Here is a 16,202-nt window from a genome sequence, read left to right as displayed (position 1 = left end):
CAGCCACCCAAGTAGCTGGGATTACACGTGCACGCCACCACACTCAGCTAATTTTTTTCTATTTTTAATAGAGACAGAGTCTTACTATGTTGCTCAGGCTGGTCTCAGACTCCTGGGCTCAAGCAGTCCTCCCACTTCTGCCTCCCAAAGTGCTGGGATTACAGGTGTGAGCCACCTAACCCAGCCAGGAGTTTCTTGTAAATCAACTTTTAAAAAATCCTCAGGCTTCTTGTCACACTGAGCTCTTCGTGTCTCTCCCTTTCCCCATTCCCCACAACTCGACAACTTGTCCTGACCTTTTCTTCTACTTTTTTTTTTTCTATTTCTGGGCTCTCTTAGCCTTTCATTCTCTCTTTCTCTTTCTCTGTCTCACTCTCTTTCTCATCAGAATCCCTCCTTTGTATTCGATAGAGCACTTTAGCCTTTTCTCTCTCCCTCTCGCTCTCTCCCATAGGCCACCTGTCCATTATCAACATGATAACGGTGAGCTTAACCCTTAGTGTTCAGGTGGCCATTCAGGTATTAATTTTAGTAAATTGCTCTTCCTAAAAGGACCTTCATCCACAGCCTTCACAATATAGTTTATGTTCTTCCCATTTCATTTCCCTAATTAAATAATTTAAAAAGCACTACTGGTGATTCTCAACCATTATTGAGTGCAGCAACTCCTTTTAAAATATAAAAACAACTTCAAATCCTCACAAAATTGTCTTCGCAGTTTTATATTTATTGATTAGAAAATATAGAGTGAGAGAAAGTTGCTATGTACTCACTAGCACACTGAATTTTTTAAAAAACAACTTTCCATCCCATTTATATACATTTGAAATTGAGAAGTACAGATACATCTTTTACTATTTTTTCAACATTAAATAATCTTCAGTGGACTGGGGATCCTTTCGGAGATGTCGGTTTTCAAATGTCCATGGCTCACCAAGGCTCACACACATTGAGCATCCCCTTCCTGGAGACGCCAGGGGACTCTAGGAAAGACAGCTGCGGGTTTATTCTCCAGGTTCCCTCCCTCTTTACCATCTATCATCGAAAATCTCCACAAAAATGCAGACAGAAGTGCAAAATCACCACAGCATTGAAAGCCCGAATATTTGTCAATGAGTTAGGATTTAACAGTAAATAAAATGGGGAGCCTAATGTATAAGATTGGGCTGTAAAATGTTGGATTCCCGTAGACTGCCGCTGTGCATCCTCATTTGACAGAGATGGAACCTTCACCAAGCAAGGAAGGGAAAGAGCTCCTCAGACCCTCAGAGCTGCTTTCTCTGAGGGTCAGAATTTCTTGCCCTAACACCTGATTCTTCCAATCCCATCCCCCATCCTGTCATTATCACTTCCCTTTCTCTCTCTCTCTCTCTCTCTCTTTTTTTGTTTGACACAACTTGCTTTGTTGCCCTGGCTGAAGGGCAGAGGTAAAATCATAGCTTACTGCAGTCTTGAACTTCTGGCCACAAGCAATCCTCCTGCCTTGCCTCCCAAAGCACTGGGATTACAGGTGTGAGCCACTGTGCCTTGTCGTTTCTCTTTCTGTATCTCTTCAGGGACTCCAATTTCCATGATTTCAACAACTCTGGGCTGGATAGGCAAGACAGTGACTCACTGCATTTTGAAATATGAAACTAGTGTTAAGAAGAGACAAAGACTTTCAGAGCCACTGGAGCAATGCACTCTAGAAGTTTGTTTTGCACCCACTGTTTTTGACAAGTAAAGAAATACAGACTGCTTTAAATAATCCAGGAATGATCTCCCTCATTTATAATCAGGGGACCAAAAAGTGGAAGAAAAAAAAATTAAAAAGTTCCTTTCTTGGTTCAATGGAACCACACCAGAAAAATAACATACAGACATCAGAAAGTTGGCCAGCAGCTGTGCACATCAATTGCACCTCCAGTGCAAAAGACCTGAGAGGAGTTTCTAACTGCAACCAGGTGGCTAGAATAAGGTGTGTCAGACGCTGAATATACCACAGCCATTCCAACTCCCCTCTGATTTTCTACTTTTCCTACATGGGTAACTAAAAGATTCAGATACGCACTTGTCAATCCCTCTCACAGCCAAGTTTGACCAGTCATCCACTGGCTCTGGTCAATGAGATATTAAGTAAGTCTTCCAGGTTGCTTCTTAAAAGTTTTCCTCCTGATAAAAGGAGAGAGCCACAGGAGGATAAATCCTTGTCCCAAGCCTCCTTCTATTGTCTCCTGCCTATGGATGTGGTTGTGAGGGAATGTAATTCCTGGACCTGCGGCAGCCACCTTGCACATATGGTGACAAGCCAGGGGACAACAGACAATCCTTTGAGGAAACGGTAACAGGAGGATGGGTACAGTGTGAGTCTTTGGAGACACCAAACCCAACTTGGTCTTTTAGTTAATTAAGCAATAAATGCCACTATGATGTAAGCTTCTGTTTATCAGGGCTTGGGGTTCTTGCAGTCTGTGTTAGGCTGTTCTTGCATTGCTATAAAGAAATACCTGAGACCTGGCGTGGTGGCTCACACCTGTAATCCCAGCACTTTGGGAGGCTGAGGTGGGAGGATCACTTGAGCTCCGAAGTTCGAGACCAGCCTGAGCAACATGACGAAACCCCATCTCTATCAAAAATACAAAAATTGGCCAGGTGTGGTGGCGTGCACCTGTAGTCCCAGCTACTCAGAAGGCTGAGGTGGGAGGATCACTTACTTGAGCCTGGGAGGTGTGGAGGTTGCAGTGAGCTGAGATCGCACCACTGCACTCCAGCCTGGGTGACAGAGAGAGACCCTGTCTCAAAAAAAACAAAAAACAAAAAACAACAACCTGAGATTGGATAATTTATTTTTTAAAAAGAGGCTTTACTGGCTTACCATTCTGCAGGTTATTCAGGAAGCATAGTGACATCTGCTTCTGGGGAGGCCTCAAGAAGCCTCCAATCATGGCAGAAGTCAAAGGGGGAGCAGGTACATCACATTGTGAAAACTGGAGTGAGAGAGAAAGAGTGGGGTGGAGGGAGAGGGGCCACACACTTTTAAACCACTAGATCTTATCTGAATTCAGAGTCAGAACTCACTTATCACCAAGCAGATGGCCCAAGCCATTCATAAGGGCCCCCATGACCCAAACACTTCCCACCAGGCCCCACCTCCAACATTCGGGATTAGAATTCAATATGAGAGTTGGTGGGAATATACATTAAAACAATATCACAGTCTTGGAATGGGACATCAATTGTGATTTTAAAAAAAACTGTATCACAGTCAAAAATATCATAACTGATTTAGGGGCTAGGTGAAACAATGCTGCAAATCTAGTTATTGGCAAGTATGTTTCAAATACAGAGGAAAAGGATGCATTCTAAGATTTCTATTTATAGGAAACATAAATAAATTATGGAAAGCATCTGATTTCTGTTCTCAATATAGTTTTTTAAGATAGACTCTGTGGCAAAAGATATAAACCACATCTCATGATAAGAATAAACTGAGGTGAAGATAGAGCTTGCTGAGAACTGAGATGCAAATAGATCAATGACGTGTAGAGTGGAAGGGAATGAAACTGCAACAGCAGAATCATCATCTGAAATCTGTGATGTGGAGGATGAATATGAGAAGTTCTTCTAGGATGCAGATGAAAAGGATGAGAAGCTAGAGATGAAAGAGGAAATGAATATATTAAACTAACATATAAATAACTGTGTCTAAACAAATAGACAAAAATATTAGAGGAAATCTTTCCTGAATGGAAAAAGAACTCAACAAGTAGCAGACAAATTTAGAAGAAAATGCACGACTTATCCTGGTGAAAGTTTTGAATTGAAGAAAGGAAGAAAGGAGGCTGGGTGCGATAGCTCACGCCTGTAATCCCAGCACTTTGGGAGGCCAAGGTGGGTGGATCACCAGAGGTCAAGAGTCCAAGACCAGCCTGGCCAACATGGTGAAACCCTGTCTCCACTAAAGGTATAAAAATTAGCCAGGCGTGGTGATAGGCGCCTGTAATCCCAGCTACTCAGAAGGCTGAGGCAGGAGAATTGCTTGAACCCAGGGACAGAGGTTGCAGTGAGCTGAGATTGTGCCACTGCACTCCAGCCTGGGCGAAAGAGCGAGAATTTGTAAAAAAAAAAAAAAAAAAGGAAAGAAAAGAAGAAAGGATAAAAGGAAGAGCAGAAAGAAGCCAGGTGCGGTGGCTCACGTCTATAATCCCAGCACTTTGGGAGGCCAGAAGCAGGTGGATCACTTGAGGCCAGGTGTGCAAGATCAGCCTTGCCAACATGGTGAAGCCCTGTCTCTACTAAAAATACAAAAATAGGGGGTGTGGTGGCTCACACCTGTAATCCCAGCTATTCGGATGGTTGAGAAAGGAGAATCACTTGAACCTGGGAGGCAGAGGTTGCAGTGAGCCGAGATCGCACCACTACACTCCAGCCTGGGCACCAGAGAGAGACTCCATCTCAAAAAAAAAAAAAAAAAGCAGAAAGAAAAAGAATGAAAGTAATACACATAATCAGGCAGAAAAAGTGAACCACAAATCAAAGCACAGGGGAGTACTAACATGCAAATTTGAATAGTGTCTCCTCTTAATAACTCCTCAGCCAATAGGAGTGGAAGAATATTAGTTTCAGGAAAGGATGTCTGTGAAATTGCTACTAAATCAAACCCAGGGTTGGAAAACTAACAAAGAAAGATCGCAACATTTCTATATTTTTTCCGTAGAAAATTCAAATAATAATAGGTGTTGAGAGAAGCCAAAGTTCCTTTTTGTCTGAGTTTCACTGTGTGCTGAGGAGAGGATCAGGGTGCAGGGGAGGGGTGGGAGATAATGGCTAGATAAGCCTTGTACCCAGTATTTGTCACTACAGGCGTGGCCATGCAGGGTCCAATGCCAAGGAGCAGCATGTTGGACATTTGGTGGGCTGGAAACACCACACCAGAACTCTCCCTGGGACATGCCCTCTGGGAGGTTATAGGAGGTGAGCCTTCTGCTAAGCTCCTGCATCTCCTTCCTGGGGCATCCTGTAACCTCTACTGAGCACTGGCCCCCATGATACAGACACTCCTGCTCCCAACATGCTCCCAGTCTAAGGCAGGATACAAACCTAGTGAAATATAATCCAGGGTGCTGTAAAATCTTGGACGTAAAGGCAAGAGAGAGAAGGGAGAGTAAAGCTAACCTGGCCAGGTGTAGTGGCTCATGCCTGTAATCCCACTTTGGGATGCCGAGACAGGCAGATCACGGGGTCACGAGATCGAGACCATCCAGGCCAACATGGTGAAATCCCGTCTCTACTAAAAATACAAAAATTACCCGGGTGTGGTGGTGCATGCCTATAGTCCCAGCTACTCCGGACGCTGAGGCAGGAGAATCGCTTGAAACTGGGAGGTGGAGAGTAAGCCGAGATCACGCCACTGCACTCCAGCCTGGCAACAGAGCCAGACTCCGTCTAAAAAAAACCCAAAAACAAAAGCAAAAAAAAAGCTAACCCAAAAGGGTAAGCCTATGGAGGAGGGGATATTGGAGCTGGCCCTTTAAAAATGAATAGGAGGAGGCCAAGGAAGGAGCATCACTTGAACCTGGGAGGCAGAGGTTGCAGTGAGCCGAAATCGCGCCACTGCACTCCAGCCTGGGCGACAGAGTGACACTTCTTCTCAAAAAAAAAAAAAAAAAAAAATTGAATCGAGTTTCCCTGGGCTGTGAAGGAAGGCAAACGACCCTGTGGTGAAGGGAATAGCCTGAGTCTCAGCACAAACCTGGGAAAGAACACAGAAGATTCTGGAAACAGCTAGTGGTGTAGATGGGCTGGAGAGTTGGTGCCTGGAGAATGTTATGGAACCTGAAGACCTGGTCCACTGAAACAGGGCTGCTAAATACTCTGTCTGAACAACTAGAGAACAATTCCACACATAGGGCTGAAGTTTAATAAAATATAAATATAGTTGTGACAATAAAACACTTTATGGTCCCTGAAATGGTGCTATATCAGCTAGCTAAACATAGCGCTAAAACCTTCATAGAAATCCTAATGGATTGCTATTCAGTTGCTAAATATTTATATGAAGATAAAGTTCTAGATGCTAACCATTATATAACACTACAGATTAACCATAGTCTGTTGATATAATTGTGGGGAGTAGAGGTGTAAGGATCAGTATTCTGGAGTGTTGTTTTCATTCATTCATTCATTCACTCGACAAACATTGAGTATTTACTTTGTGCCAGAAGGCTAGGGGTGAAAGGACAGGTCTCAGAAAGGCAGGGTTCTTGCCTTCAAGGAACCTCCAGTCTAATAGTGAAGACACACAGGTCAATCAAAGAGTGCCTTAAAATGAGATGGACTCTGAACACACATTCTGTGCATAGTGGGCACACACGGACCGGGGGCAAGATAACGCTGAGGACTGAGGAGTGGGCTTCAGAAGTGAGGTGGTAGTAGAGATGACTATTGAAAGATGAGTTGGGAACAAAGGCATTCAGGGAGGAAGAGCACAGGAAGGGCAGGCCATAGCCGCAAGGCCATTTTTGGACAACTGCAAGTTTTTCTTGAACAAAATATGAAGTGGCGGTGGGGGGGCCTTTTAAATTTGTAAAGTATTCACAGTTGGTCAAGCTATATAATTACCTGGCTGCCTGCCAAAAAAAGAAAAAAGAAAACACCTGTGTGTGCATGCTTTTCAGCTGGCTGTAGGATTTAGTCAGCTGGCAAGTGTTTATTGCGTGCCCATTATGTCCATATGCAATAAAAGGCATATGGGGAAGAAAGAGAAGAAGAAAGCAGGCAGAAACTCAAATATTGTGAAAAATGGATTGTTTCGTCTTGAGTGCCAGCTACAGTTGTGGTTTCATCTGACTCACTGACCAGCAGACAATGCAGCTATTGTGGTGGTGGCTGGTGCTGCAGTCTCGTGGCGCCCTTGGTGCTCTTGCGCTGCGGGTCTCAGCACCTGTTTGCATAAAGCTGCTTGATTGAATCACAGCTTTGATAGGAACAGTTTTACTTTATCACCTTAATAAAGAATTGTCATTGCATCAAAAGGCAAACTGGAGATCTTCCTCCTACTGCTGCTGCTGAACTTCTAGCAAAGCAGTGTGGAGACAGAAAGGTGTGATGCCTTTCCTCACTCATCAGGGTCACAGCTAACACTCCTATCACAGGAGACAGAGTGACAAGAGAAAAGCATAACAAATTTAGTTAATCAAAGTTTGATGTGACATGGGAGGCTTTCAAAATGAAGATCTAAAGACTCAGGGAAAAATGTCTGATTTTATGCTTAGGTTTGATGAAGAAAGGATGGGCGTGTAGAAATGTGATTGAACAAAAGGGTATGAGTTAATAGTAATAAACTGAAACAGAAACCCAGCAAGGCCTGTCCAGATTTTTTGGGCCTCACTGTGTGGCATTTCTTCCTCCTGGGCAGAGGGCAGGACTCCCATGAAATAAGGTTTTCAAGGGAAAAGGGAGAGAGTGACCTTTTTAGGTTTTATGATTTGCTTTGGGGCAGAGTGGTTCTGGTTTCTGTGACCCACCTTGGGGAAAGGAATTCTGTTTTCCATGACTTGCTTCAGGGGAAAATGGGAGAGGGTCAGAAAGACCTTGTTTCTGGCTGATATCCTACAGCCAGCTGAAAAGCATGCACACACAGTTTTTTTTTTTTTTTTTTGTCAGGCAGCCAGCGGCCTTTCCTATGTTCCTACGTCTAGTTCAAAGTACTCAGCACACCAATGTGCCGTACTTTGGGGTATCTTATTCCAAGCCCCAACAGCAGGAAGAAGACAGGATAGGCATAACAAAACTGCCTATGGGGTACCACTTACAAGTCTCCAGGTAGTTTCCACTTCTGTGATGTCCACAAAAAGCCAAGAATTCCCCATGGCACTTTTTGGGAGAACTGGGGTGTAAAGGAAGGGCCCCTGTGAAGCAAAGCCATGAGCAAAATGACTGGGAATGCTCTACTTCATCATTATTAAAGGCAGACTGACTTGAAAGCTGGGTATTTTTTGGAAAAGCGCTAATTGTGAATCCTCATCTTACTCTGTCCTTCACCACTGACAACTTCTCCTCAGTCCACGTGGCTGCCCAAACTCTCACCTCTGTGTGTAGACAAACACAAACCCCACCTTCCTGCCAGTGCTTCAACCCACATTCTGATCTCTTGCTTCCTGTTCACTGCCAGATTTCTTAGAAAAAGGTATCTCTACTTTCCAGCATCCACAGGATACCATCTTGCTCTTGTCATGGCTAACCAACACACAAGAAAAACCCACTCCTTATGCCTCTCTTCGTAAAGTAGCACCAGGAAAACTTCCTGTGATGGAAGTCTTGAAGTATCAGAGTCACAATCTCAGAAGCACTAAGGACTAGCCTTATACAGTGAATTAGAATTCAAAACCCCAAATGGAAAGGCTGAGGATCAAACGGCAGTCCTAAATATCAGTAGTAAGGGAAGGGGAAAAGCTAGTTTGGGGCAGTATCCCTTAAAGCGTATAATAGGGAAGATATTAAAATTCAGACAACTGAGACCACAGCTAAATTCTGTAACATATAACTCCATGTTGGTAAGCCCTCCATGTGGGACTAGGGTTCTAGAATGATCTTGTACAAGGTTTTAACCTCTTAAAGGCAAATTGCCCAGAGACAGGAAGATAGAAAGATGGATAGCAAGAAAGAGATATATGTTATCACATAGAAAATTGTAAAAGGTTTTTATGATTCATATAAAAATAATTCCTTAATGTCTCTGAAGAATTATACTCCATGGGTTTCAAGGGGAACGTTGACAAACTGGGATGGCTTCCAGACCCTTTGCACATATTCCCATTTGTCAGTGTGCTATGAGTCCTGGCCCGAGAAACCAGGCAAATGATCTAAGTCCAGAAAGCAGCAGAAGAGGTTGGGTCCCTCTTCTGTCAGGAGCTCTTTCCTCCAGACAGAGAAGCTAGCACTTAGCAAACCACTTCAGGCTCTCTAAGGTAAGATAATGGAGCACAAAAGGAAGGGACTCCTGCATCTCAAGGCATCTTTCTCATTGTAGGGACACAGTATTTTCCATCTCATGAAAGAGGAAAACAAGAAAGGAAGAGGAGAAGTACAGGGTGGTAAGGACAATCTTCTTCTGCTATTAAAGCAGTTATGGCATTGATTTCCCTGCATCCTTAACTCCGCAGCCCCAGGTGCCCTCTGTCACACCACATGCCCTTCCCAGGTCCTTCACTCAGTCTGGCCTCCCAGGTGGTCCATTCTCCAAATTCACTTATTTCTCCAATCAGAATATCAGAGACCAGTCCTCAATTGCCAAAACACATACACTAATCAACACAGCAAACATAGAAAAAATGAACAATGACAAGTAGAGATAAGAATAATACAATATTCTTATCCAAATGTGAAGATTTGACCTTCTTCTCCTTGTGGTAGAGGAATTCATTGTTGAGGATTTTAAGATCACATAGGAAAAAGAATATGGAAACCGTGGACATGAATGAACCTGTAAGAGAGTACTTTAAAGTCATTTTGCATGCCAAAAAAATCAAACAGCACACAAAATTAATAAATAATAGGTAATAAAGATATCATCAGAATGTTAAGTTTTTTGGCCCCATTATACTTGGAACACAATGAAAAGTCCTCACTGTGACTGACAAGGCCGTACTTGAAGTGCCCCCTCTGTACTTATCCAAATTCACTTTAAGCCCTTTCCGTCCTACCTCTCCAGGCACACAATGTGCCCCACATGTTATATGCTGGCCATCTGACAGTTCCTAAAACATAATGAGAACTTTCCTGTCCTAAGGCCTTGGAAATTACTTTCTCCTGGGCCTGAAATACTCTTCCCTCTGTTGCTTTTTTGTTTTGTTTTGTTTCTATTTTGACAAGTTGGAAACATATAACAAACATCTGTGTTCCTACCACCAAAAATTAAGTTATTTATATATATAATATATGTAATATATTAAATATACATTATATATAAATAATATATAATTTATATATATTTCTATATATAGATATAAATAATATATAAATTATATATAATATATATTATATATATTATATATATAATTATATAATATATATTATATATATTATATATATAATATATATAATATATATAGCAGTGAAACAGAACAAATGTGGTATCAGAGCCACAATCTCAGAAGCACTAAGGACTAGCCTTATGCAGTGAATTAGAATTCAAAACCCCAAAAGGACAGGCTGAGGATCAAACAGTAGTCCTAAGTATCAGTAGTAAAGGAAGTGGGAAAGCTAGTTTGGGGCAGTGTCCCTTAAAGCATATAATAGGGAAGATATTAAAATTCAGACAACTGAGACCATAGCTAAATTCTGTAGCATATAACTCCATGTTGGTATATATGCTATATATATATAGCAGTGAAACAGAACAAATATATATATATATATATATATATATATATATATATATATATATATATATATTTCTCCCTGTACCCAGGTAAATGCCTGCCATGTAACAGTGCCAAATATTTTGTTTTCTGATTAGCTAGATAAATTGCTGATTTAATTTCAGTTTACTGGGTTTTTTTCAAAATGCTCATAAATTTGCTTTATTTCTTGTGGATTATTGCACCTTTATTTGCTCCTCCATCTAAATATTCAGTGCTTTTTTCCCCTTATTTTTGGGGCTGCCAATTACCGTAGCCTACCAGGATCCTGGAGATGGAAAATACCTTGAGTATTTGTGGTAGAGCTTTAGATCACCTTTATTTGACCTGCTTATTTCACTAGAGCTGAATAGCATTTTTAACTATACCCTCCCCCAACCCCAAAAAGGCAGCCTTAGCTCAGCCTATGAAAACCGTGTGTGTAATCACATTTCTAACATTTGACTTACACCTCAGTTCTGATTCTTCTCCATCTCCTTTGCTGGCACTAGTCTTCTAAATATTGGCATTGCCTAGGTCCCAGTCTTGATCATACTTTTCCTTTTCCCCTATTTTATCTTCCTAAGTGATCTCACCCATTCCTGTGGCTTTAAATACCAAATGTGTGCTGCTGGCTTCCAAATACATACGTCCAGGCTTGACCTACCTTTAAGCTCCAAATCTGTATACCCAATCCCCTACTTAACATTTTTACCTGAATGTCTTACAGGTAAAATAAATAAACCATTTCACTAAGTCCAAAATGAAACTTTTGATTTTTGCCTCTCCTCTTATCACCACTCACAACCAGTTCTATTCCTAATCTTCCCTATGTTGGTATGTTGCGCTACACAGTATATAGTACAATGCCCTCTACATCTCTCAATGAGTGTTGGCCCCATATAGTACTGTATTGAGTATATGGAATATTGTAAAATCACCCACCCACCTGCTCAAGCCACAGAGCCATCCTGGGTTCTGACCCATTTCTTAGCCCCCATCTCCAATTCTTGAACAAGTGTAATTTTTTTTGTTTGTTTGTTTTTTGTTTTTTGGCTTTTTGTGAGATGGAGTCTTGCTCTGTTGCCCAGGGTGGAATGCAGTGGCATGATCTCAACTCACTGCAACCTCTGCCTCCTGGGTTCAAGTGATTCTCCTGCCTCAGCCACCGGAGTAGCTGGGACTACAGGCATGAACCATCATGCCCAGCTATTTTTGTACTTTTAATAGTGATGGGGTTTTTGCCATGTTGGCCAGGCTGGTCTTGAACACCTGACCTCAGGAGATCCACCCACCTCACCCTCCCAAAGTGCTGGGATTACAGGTGTGAGCCACCACATCCAGCCCTGAACAAGTGTAGTGGTTTTTAGCTCCAAAATAAGTCTTGAATCTGCCTACTTATCTCCAGTTCCACTCTTAACACCCGAGTCTAAGCTACCATTATCTCTTGTCCAAACCAAGGCAACAAACTCCTCCCTGCTACCAGTCTTGCCAGTCTTGCCTTTTGAAGAACTAATCTCTACATAGCAGTGAAGGTGTACTTTATAAATAAGAAACCTATAGCGTCAATGCCCTCTACAGCTCTCAGTGGGTGTTGGCTCCATTATACTTGGAACACAATGAAAAGTCATCACTGTGACCGACAAGGCCCTACTTGAAGTGCACCCTCTGTACTTATCCAAATTCATTTTAAGCCCTTTCCATCCTACCGCTCCAGGCTCACAATGTGCCCCACATGTTATATGTTGGCCATCTGACAGTTCCTAAAACATAATGAGAACTTTCCTGTCCTAAGGCCTTGGAAATTACTTTCTCCTGGGCCTGAAATACTCTTCCCTCTGTTGCTTTTTTGTTTCGTTTTATTTCTATTTTGACAAGTTGCAAACATATAACAAACATCTGTGTTCCTACCACCAAAAATTAATAGTTACTAACTTTTTGACATTTTTCCTTGGATTTGAACATTAACAAAAGAACAATATAAAGGTAAATTCTCCTTGTTCTGCCTGTGTTCCATCCCCCTTTGTCCTTACTCAGAATGAGTAAGGGATATTGCTGGTTCCTTACACTACATACATTTCTTCCTTCCTTCTGTTTAGCAAAACCTTGACTTTGTTAAGGCATTCACACACTGCTCACTCCCACCTCCACCCTCTGCCCCAACACCCTCATGTGTTCAGCAGAGGCCATTTGCAGCACGACTGTGGCCCAGGAGATAAGAGGGCAAGTTTCCTGGAGGCTGTGTTTCATTTTGACCCAGGCTATCCAGCAAGGAGCCTGTAGCACTTCTAGAGGCTCCTATCCTCTCTCTCCTGCCCTCAAAGATTTGCCTTTAGAGAACTGGAATGGGACCAAAGAGTCAGGCTCTTTGAATTTCTGTTCCACTGCCAAGGCATGAACCAAATGATATTCTTGTTTGTTCAGTCTTCATCATGTGTCATCTGCTTATCTCAACATCACTGTCTGATCTAAACCAAAAACATCAACATCATAAATAGAAGGAAACTGGACTTCCTACATGTCTCCATGCCTATCCTCCCAAAAAAGAAAGAAAAATGATTTCTCCTTCTATATCAAATCATTTTTTGGTTAGTGTATTATTTTATCATAATTGTGTGTTCGTTTAAACCCAGTGCTATGAAAGACTTCTACAAGGTTAAATCTCCGCTCAAATACAAAATGTTTAAAATCTCAACTGAGAACTGACCTCCCTGTCTCTTCTCTCTGCTTGCAGGCTGCGGCATGTTTACCTTCCTGTCATCTGTCACTGCTGCTGTCAGTGGCCTCCTGGTGGGTTATGAACTTGGGATCATCTCTGGGGCTCTTCTTCAGATCAAAACCTTATTAGCCCTGAGCTGCCATGAGCAGGAAATGGTTGTGAGCTCCCTCGTCATTGGAGCCCTCCTTGCCTCACTCACCGGAGGGGTCCTGATAGACAGATATGGAAGAAGGACAGCAATCATCTTGTCATCCTGCCTGCTTGGACTCGGAAGCTTAGTCTTGATCCTCAGTTTATCCTACACGGTTCTTATAGTGGGACGCATTGCCATAGGGGTCTCCATCTCCCTCTCTTCCATTGCCACTTGTGTTTACATCGCAGAGATTGCTCCTCAACACAGAAGAGGCCTTCTTGTGTCACTGAATGAGCTGATGATTGTCATCGGCATTCTTTCTGCCTATATTTCAAATTACGCATTTGCCAATGTTTTCCATGGCTGGAAGTACATGTTTGGTCTTGTGATTCCCTTGGGAGTTTTGCAAGCAATTGCAATGTATTTTCTTCCTCCAAGCCCTCGGTTTCTGGTGATGAAAGGACAAGAGGGAGCTGCTAGCAAGGTTCTTGGAAGGTTAAGAGCACTCTCAGATACAACTGAGGAACTCACTGTGATCAAATCCTCCCTGAAAGATGAATATCAGTATAGTTTTTGGGATCTGTTTCGTTCAAAAGACAACATGCGGACCCGAATAATGATAGGACTAACACTAGTATTTTTTGTACAAATCACTGGCCAACCAAACATATTGTTCTATGCATCAACTGTTTTGAAGTCAGTTGGATTTCAAAGCAATGAGGCAGCTAGCCTCGCCTCCACTGGGGTTGGAGTCGTCAAGGTCATTAGCACCATCCCTGCCACTCTTCTTGTAGACCATGTCGGCAGCAAAACATTCCTCTGCATTGGCTCCTCTGTGATGGCAGCTTCGTTGGTGACCATGGGCATCGTAAATCTCAACATCCACATGAACTTCACCAATATCTGCAGAAGCCACAATTCTATCAACCAGTCCTTGGATGAGTCTGTGATTTATGGACCAGGAAACCTGTCAGCCAACAACAATACTCTCAGAGACCACTTTAAAGGGATTTCTTCCCATAGCAGAAGCTCACTCATGCCCCTGAGAAATGATGTGGATAAGAGAGGGGAGACGACCTCAGCATCCTTGCTAAATGCTGGATTAAGCCACACTGAGTACCAGATAGTCACAGACCCTGGGGACGTCCCAGCTTTTTTGAAATGGCTGTCCTTAGCCAGCTTGCTTGTTTATGTTGCTGCTTTTTCAATTGGTCTAGGACCAAGTAAGTACTTTATTCTTTAATGTATTGCTTTTGACCAGCCAGAGCATCCTACTGCTATAGTACCTCATGAACATAAGTGCTAGAAGGAAGACAAGGATAACATTGGTCATCTGATGTTCCTTCTAATGCAGAAAGTATGCTTGGCTTATATCTGCTTCTGAAAAGTACAGGGCTAGTATTCAACTGAAAGATAAGTTTCCCATTATCTGTCACATGAGGATACTTTAATTCCCATTAATTGAGGATGAACCAGACCTGGAAAGATATTTATTGCCCAAGGGAATTACATTGCTTTATGAAAGCAAAATTTGCTTTCATAAAATGGGTAACATTTTCCTCTATATCATCTCTGAGTTTCTTCCTATGTAGAAGGAAAAAAATCAAGGGTTTAGATTTTCTTAAAGACACAATAGTGGATGCATTCCAGTGATAGTAAAGAAGGAAGACATTATGAGCTGAGAAGGAGGATGTATTATTATTATTTTTTTGAGTACATCTTATTCACTAGAGTAGCCTCCCATGGCACTTTACTCTTGTCCATTAAACAGAAGCATGAAAGTCTAGTTGCTATCATTCAACATAATACAATTTACAAGGACATAGCTATGAGGTTTTATTTTATATAACTAGTCTGCTCTAATGACAAAGTATAAACACCTCTCTTGGGCAAACTCTTTTAGAGATGGATTTACTAGAATAGGCTGTTTGTTGTAGTTCTCTTGTCTATTAGCCTCACATCTAAAGCCTGAATGTCTCTGTAGGGAGGCTGTGAAGGGTCTTTTGTACACCTCACTAGAAAAAAAAAGGAGGACTTAAAAGCTTAAAGGTAGCCTCTATTACCCCCACCTCCTACCCCTTTCCTCTCTCTCTCTTTCTCTTTTATTCCTCTCCTTCCTTTCTCTTTCTTTCTAAGTCTCTCCCTCTCTATCACAAAGTTGGTTTTGAAACTTGTTGACAAGGATCAAGGAGGCAAACAAATTGGCTCAAATAATGGGAAGCATTGGAGGTTCAGGCCAATAAGAAGGTATAGGCTATGCTGAAGAAGGAATTTCATGGGGAGATGTAGGGCTCTGGTTCTAGGTACTGGACAGGGTTTCTGGAAAGAAGGCCATGTAGGGGCTTGCTTTAGTCATCCACTGCTAACTCATTAACTATTAATTCAAGCAATATGTATTGAGTGATGAATTTTTTTCATAACCAGGAACTATGCTAAATATTGGGGAAAGGATAATGAACAAGACAGACACTGTCCCTATCTTCAGGGAGATTGTAGGTGAATGGACTGAGCTATACTCTCTGTATCTGCCTCCTTCTGGTCAGCAACCAGCAGGTTTGGCCTGCTTAATCTCAATTAATAACTAGACTTGCACATGGCTGATATGTCCTCTCCTGCTCTAACTCCACCTCCTCATTTTTCAGCTTCTAATTCCACTTCTAAGGGCACTCAGTTTCTAGATATTGATTTGTTCAAATTCCAAAGAGAGAGAGAGAAGGGTTAGGTGAAATCTGATTGACGCTGCTCTTTGCTGTGCCAAGTGAGAGATGGAAGTTCAGGCCTAAACAGCTGTGGCAAGATTGGGTCATGGTCCAAGACATGGAAGACCAAGACATGGCCCTTCCTCTGCACTGTGAGTAGACATATTTCCTGCTATAAGGCTGCTTGGGCGGATAGAGTAAACATTACAATACCACCAGCCTCTGATGACTCAGACCTGCTCCTGAACCTTAAACCTGCTTTTTAAGACTTA

General features: G+C 42.2%; 1 protein-coding gene across 2 annotated transcripts in view; it reads left to right on the top strand.

Annotated features, from left to right (window-relative positions):
* SLC2A12 (solute carrier family 2 member 12) overlaps window positions 1-16,202 on the top strand; it is a 62,126-nt gene that overhangs the window by 9,804 nt on the left and 36,120 nt on the right. For both annotated transcript variants that reach the window (XM_527510.9, XM_016956321.4), the window contains exon 2: window positions 13,114-14,454. In XM_527510.9, the coding sequence (XP_527510.2) occupies window positions 13,114-14,454 (1,341 nt within the window). The remainder of the gene's footprint in view (window positions 1-13,113; window positions 14,455-16,202) is intronic.

Source organism: Pan troglodytes, chromosome 5 (assembly GCF_028858775.2).
Source record: "Pan troglodytes isolate AG18354 chromosome 5, NHGRI_mPanTro3-v2.0_pri, whole genome shotgun sequence".
NCBI lineage: Eukaryota > Metazoa > Chordata > Mammalia > Primates > Hominidae > Pan > Pan troglodytes.
Note: the sequence above shows the minus strand (reverse complement) of the source record. Positions and strands in the feature narration are given on the sequence as shown.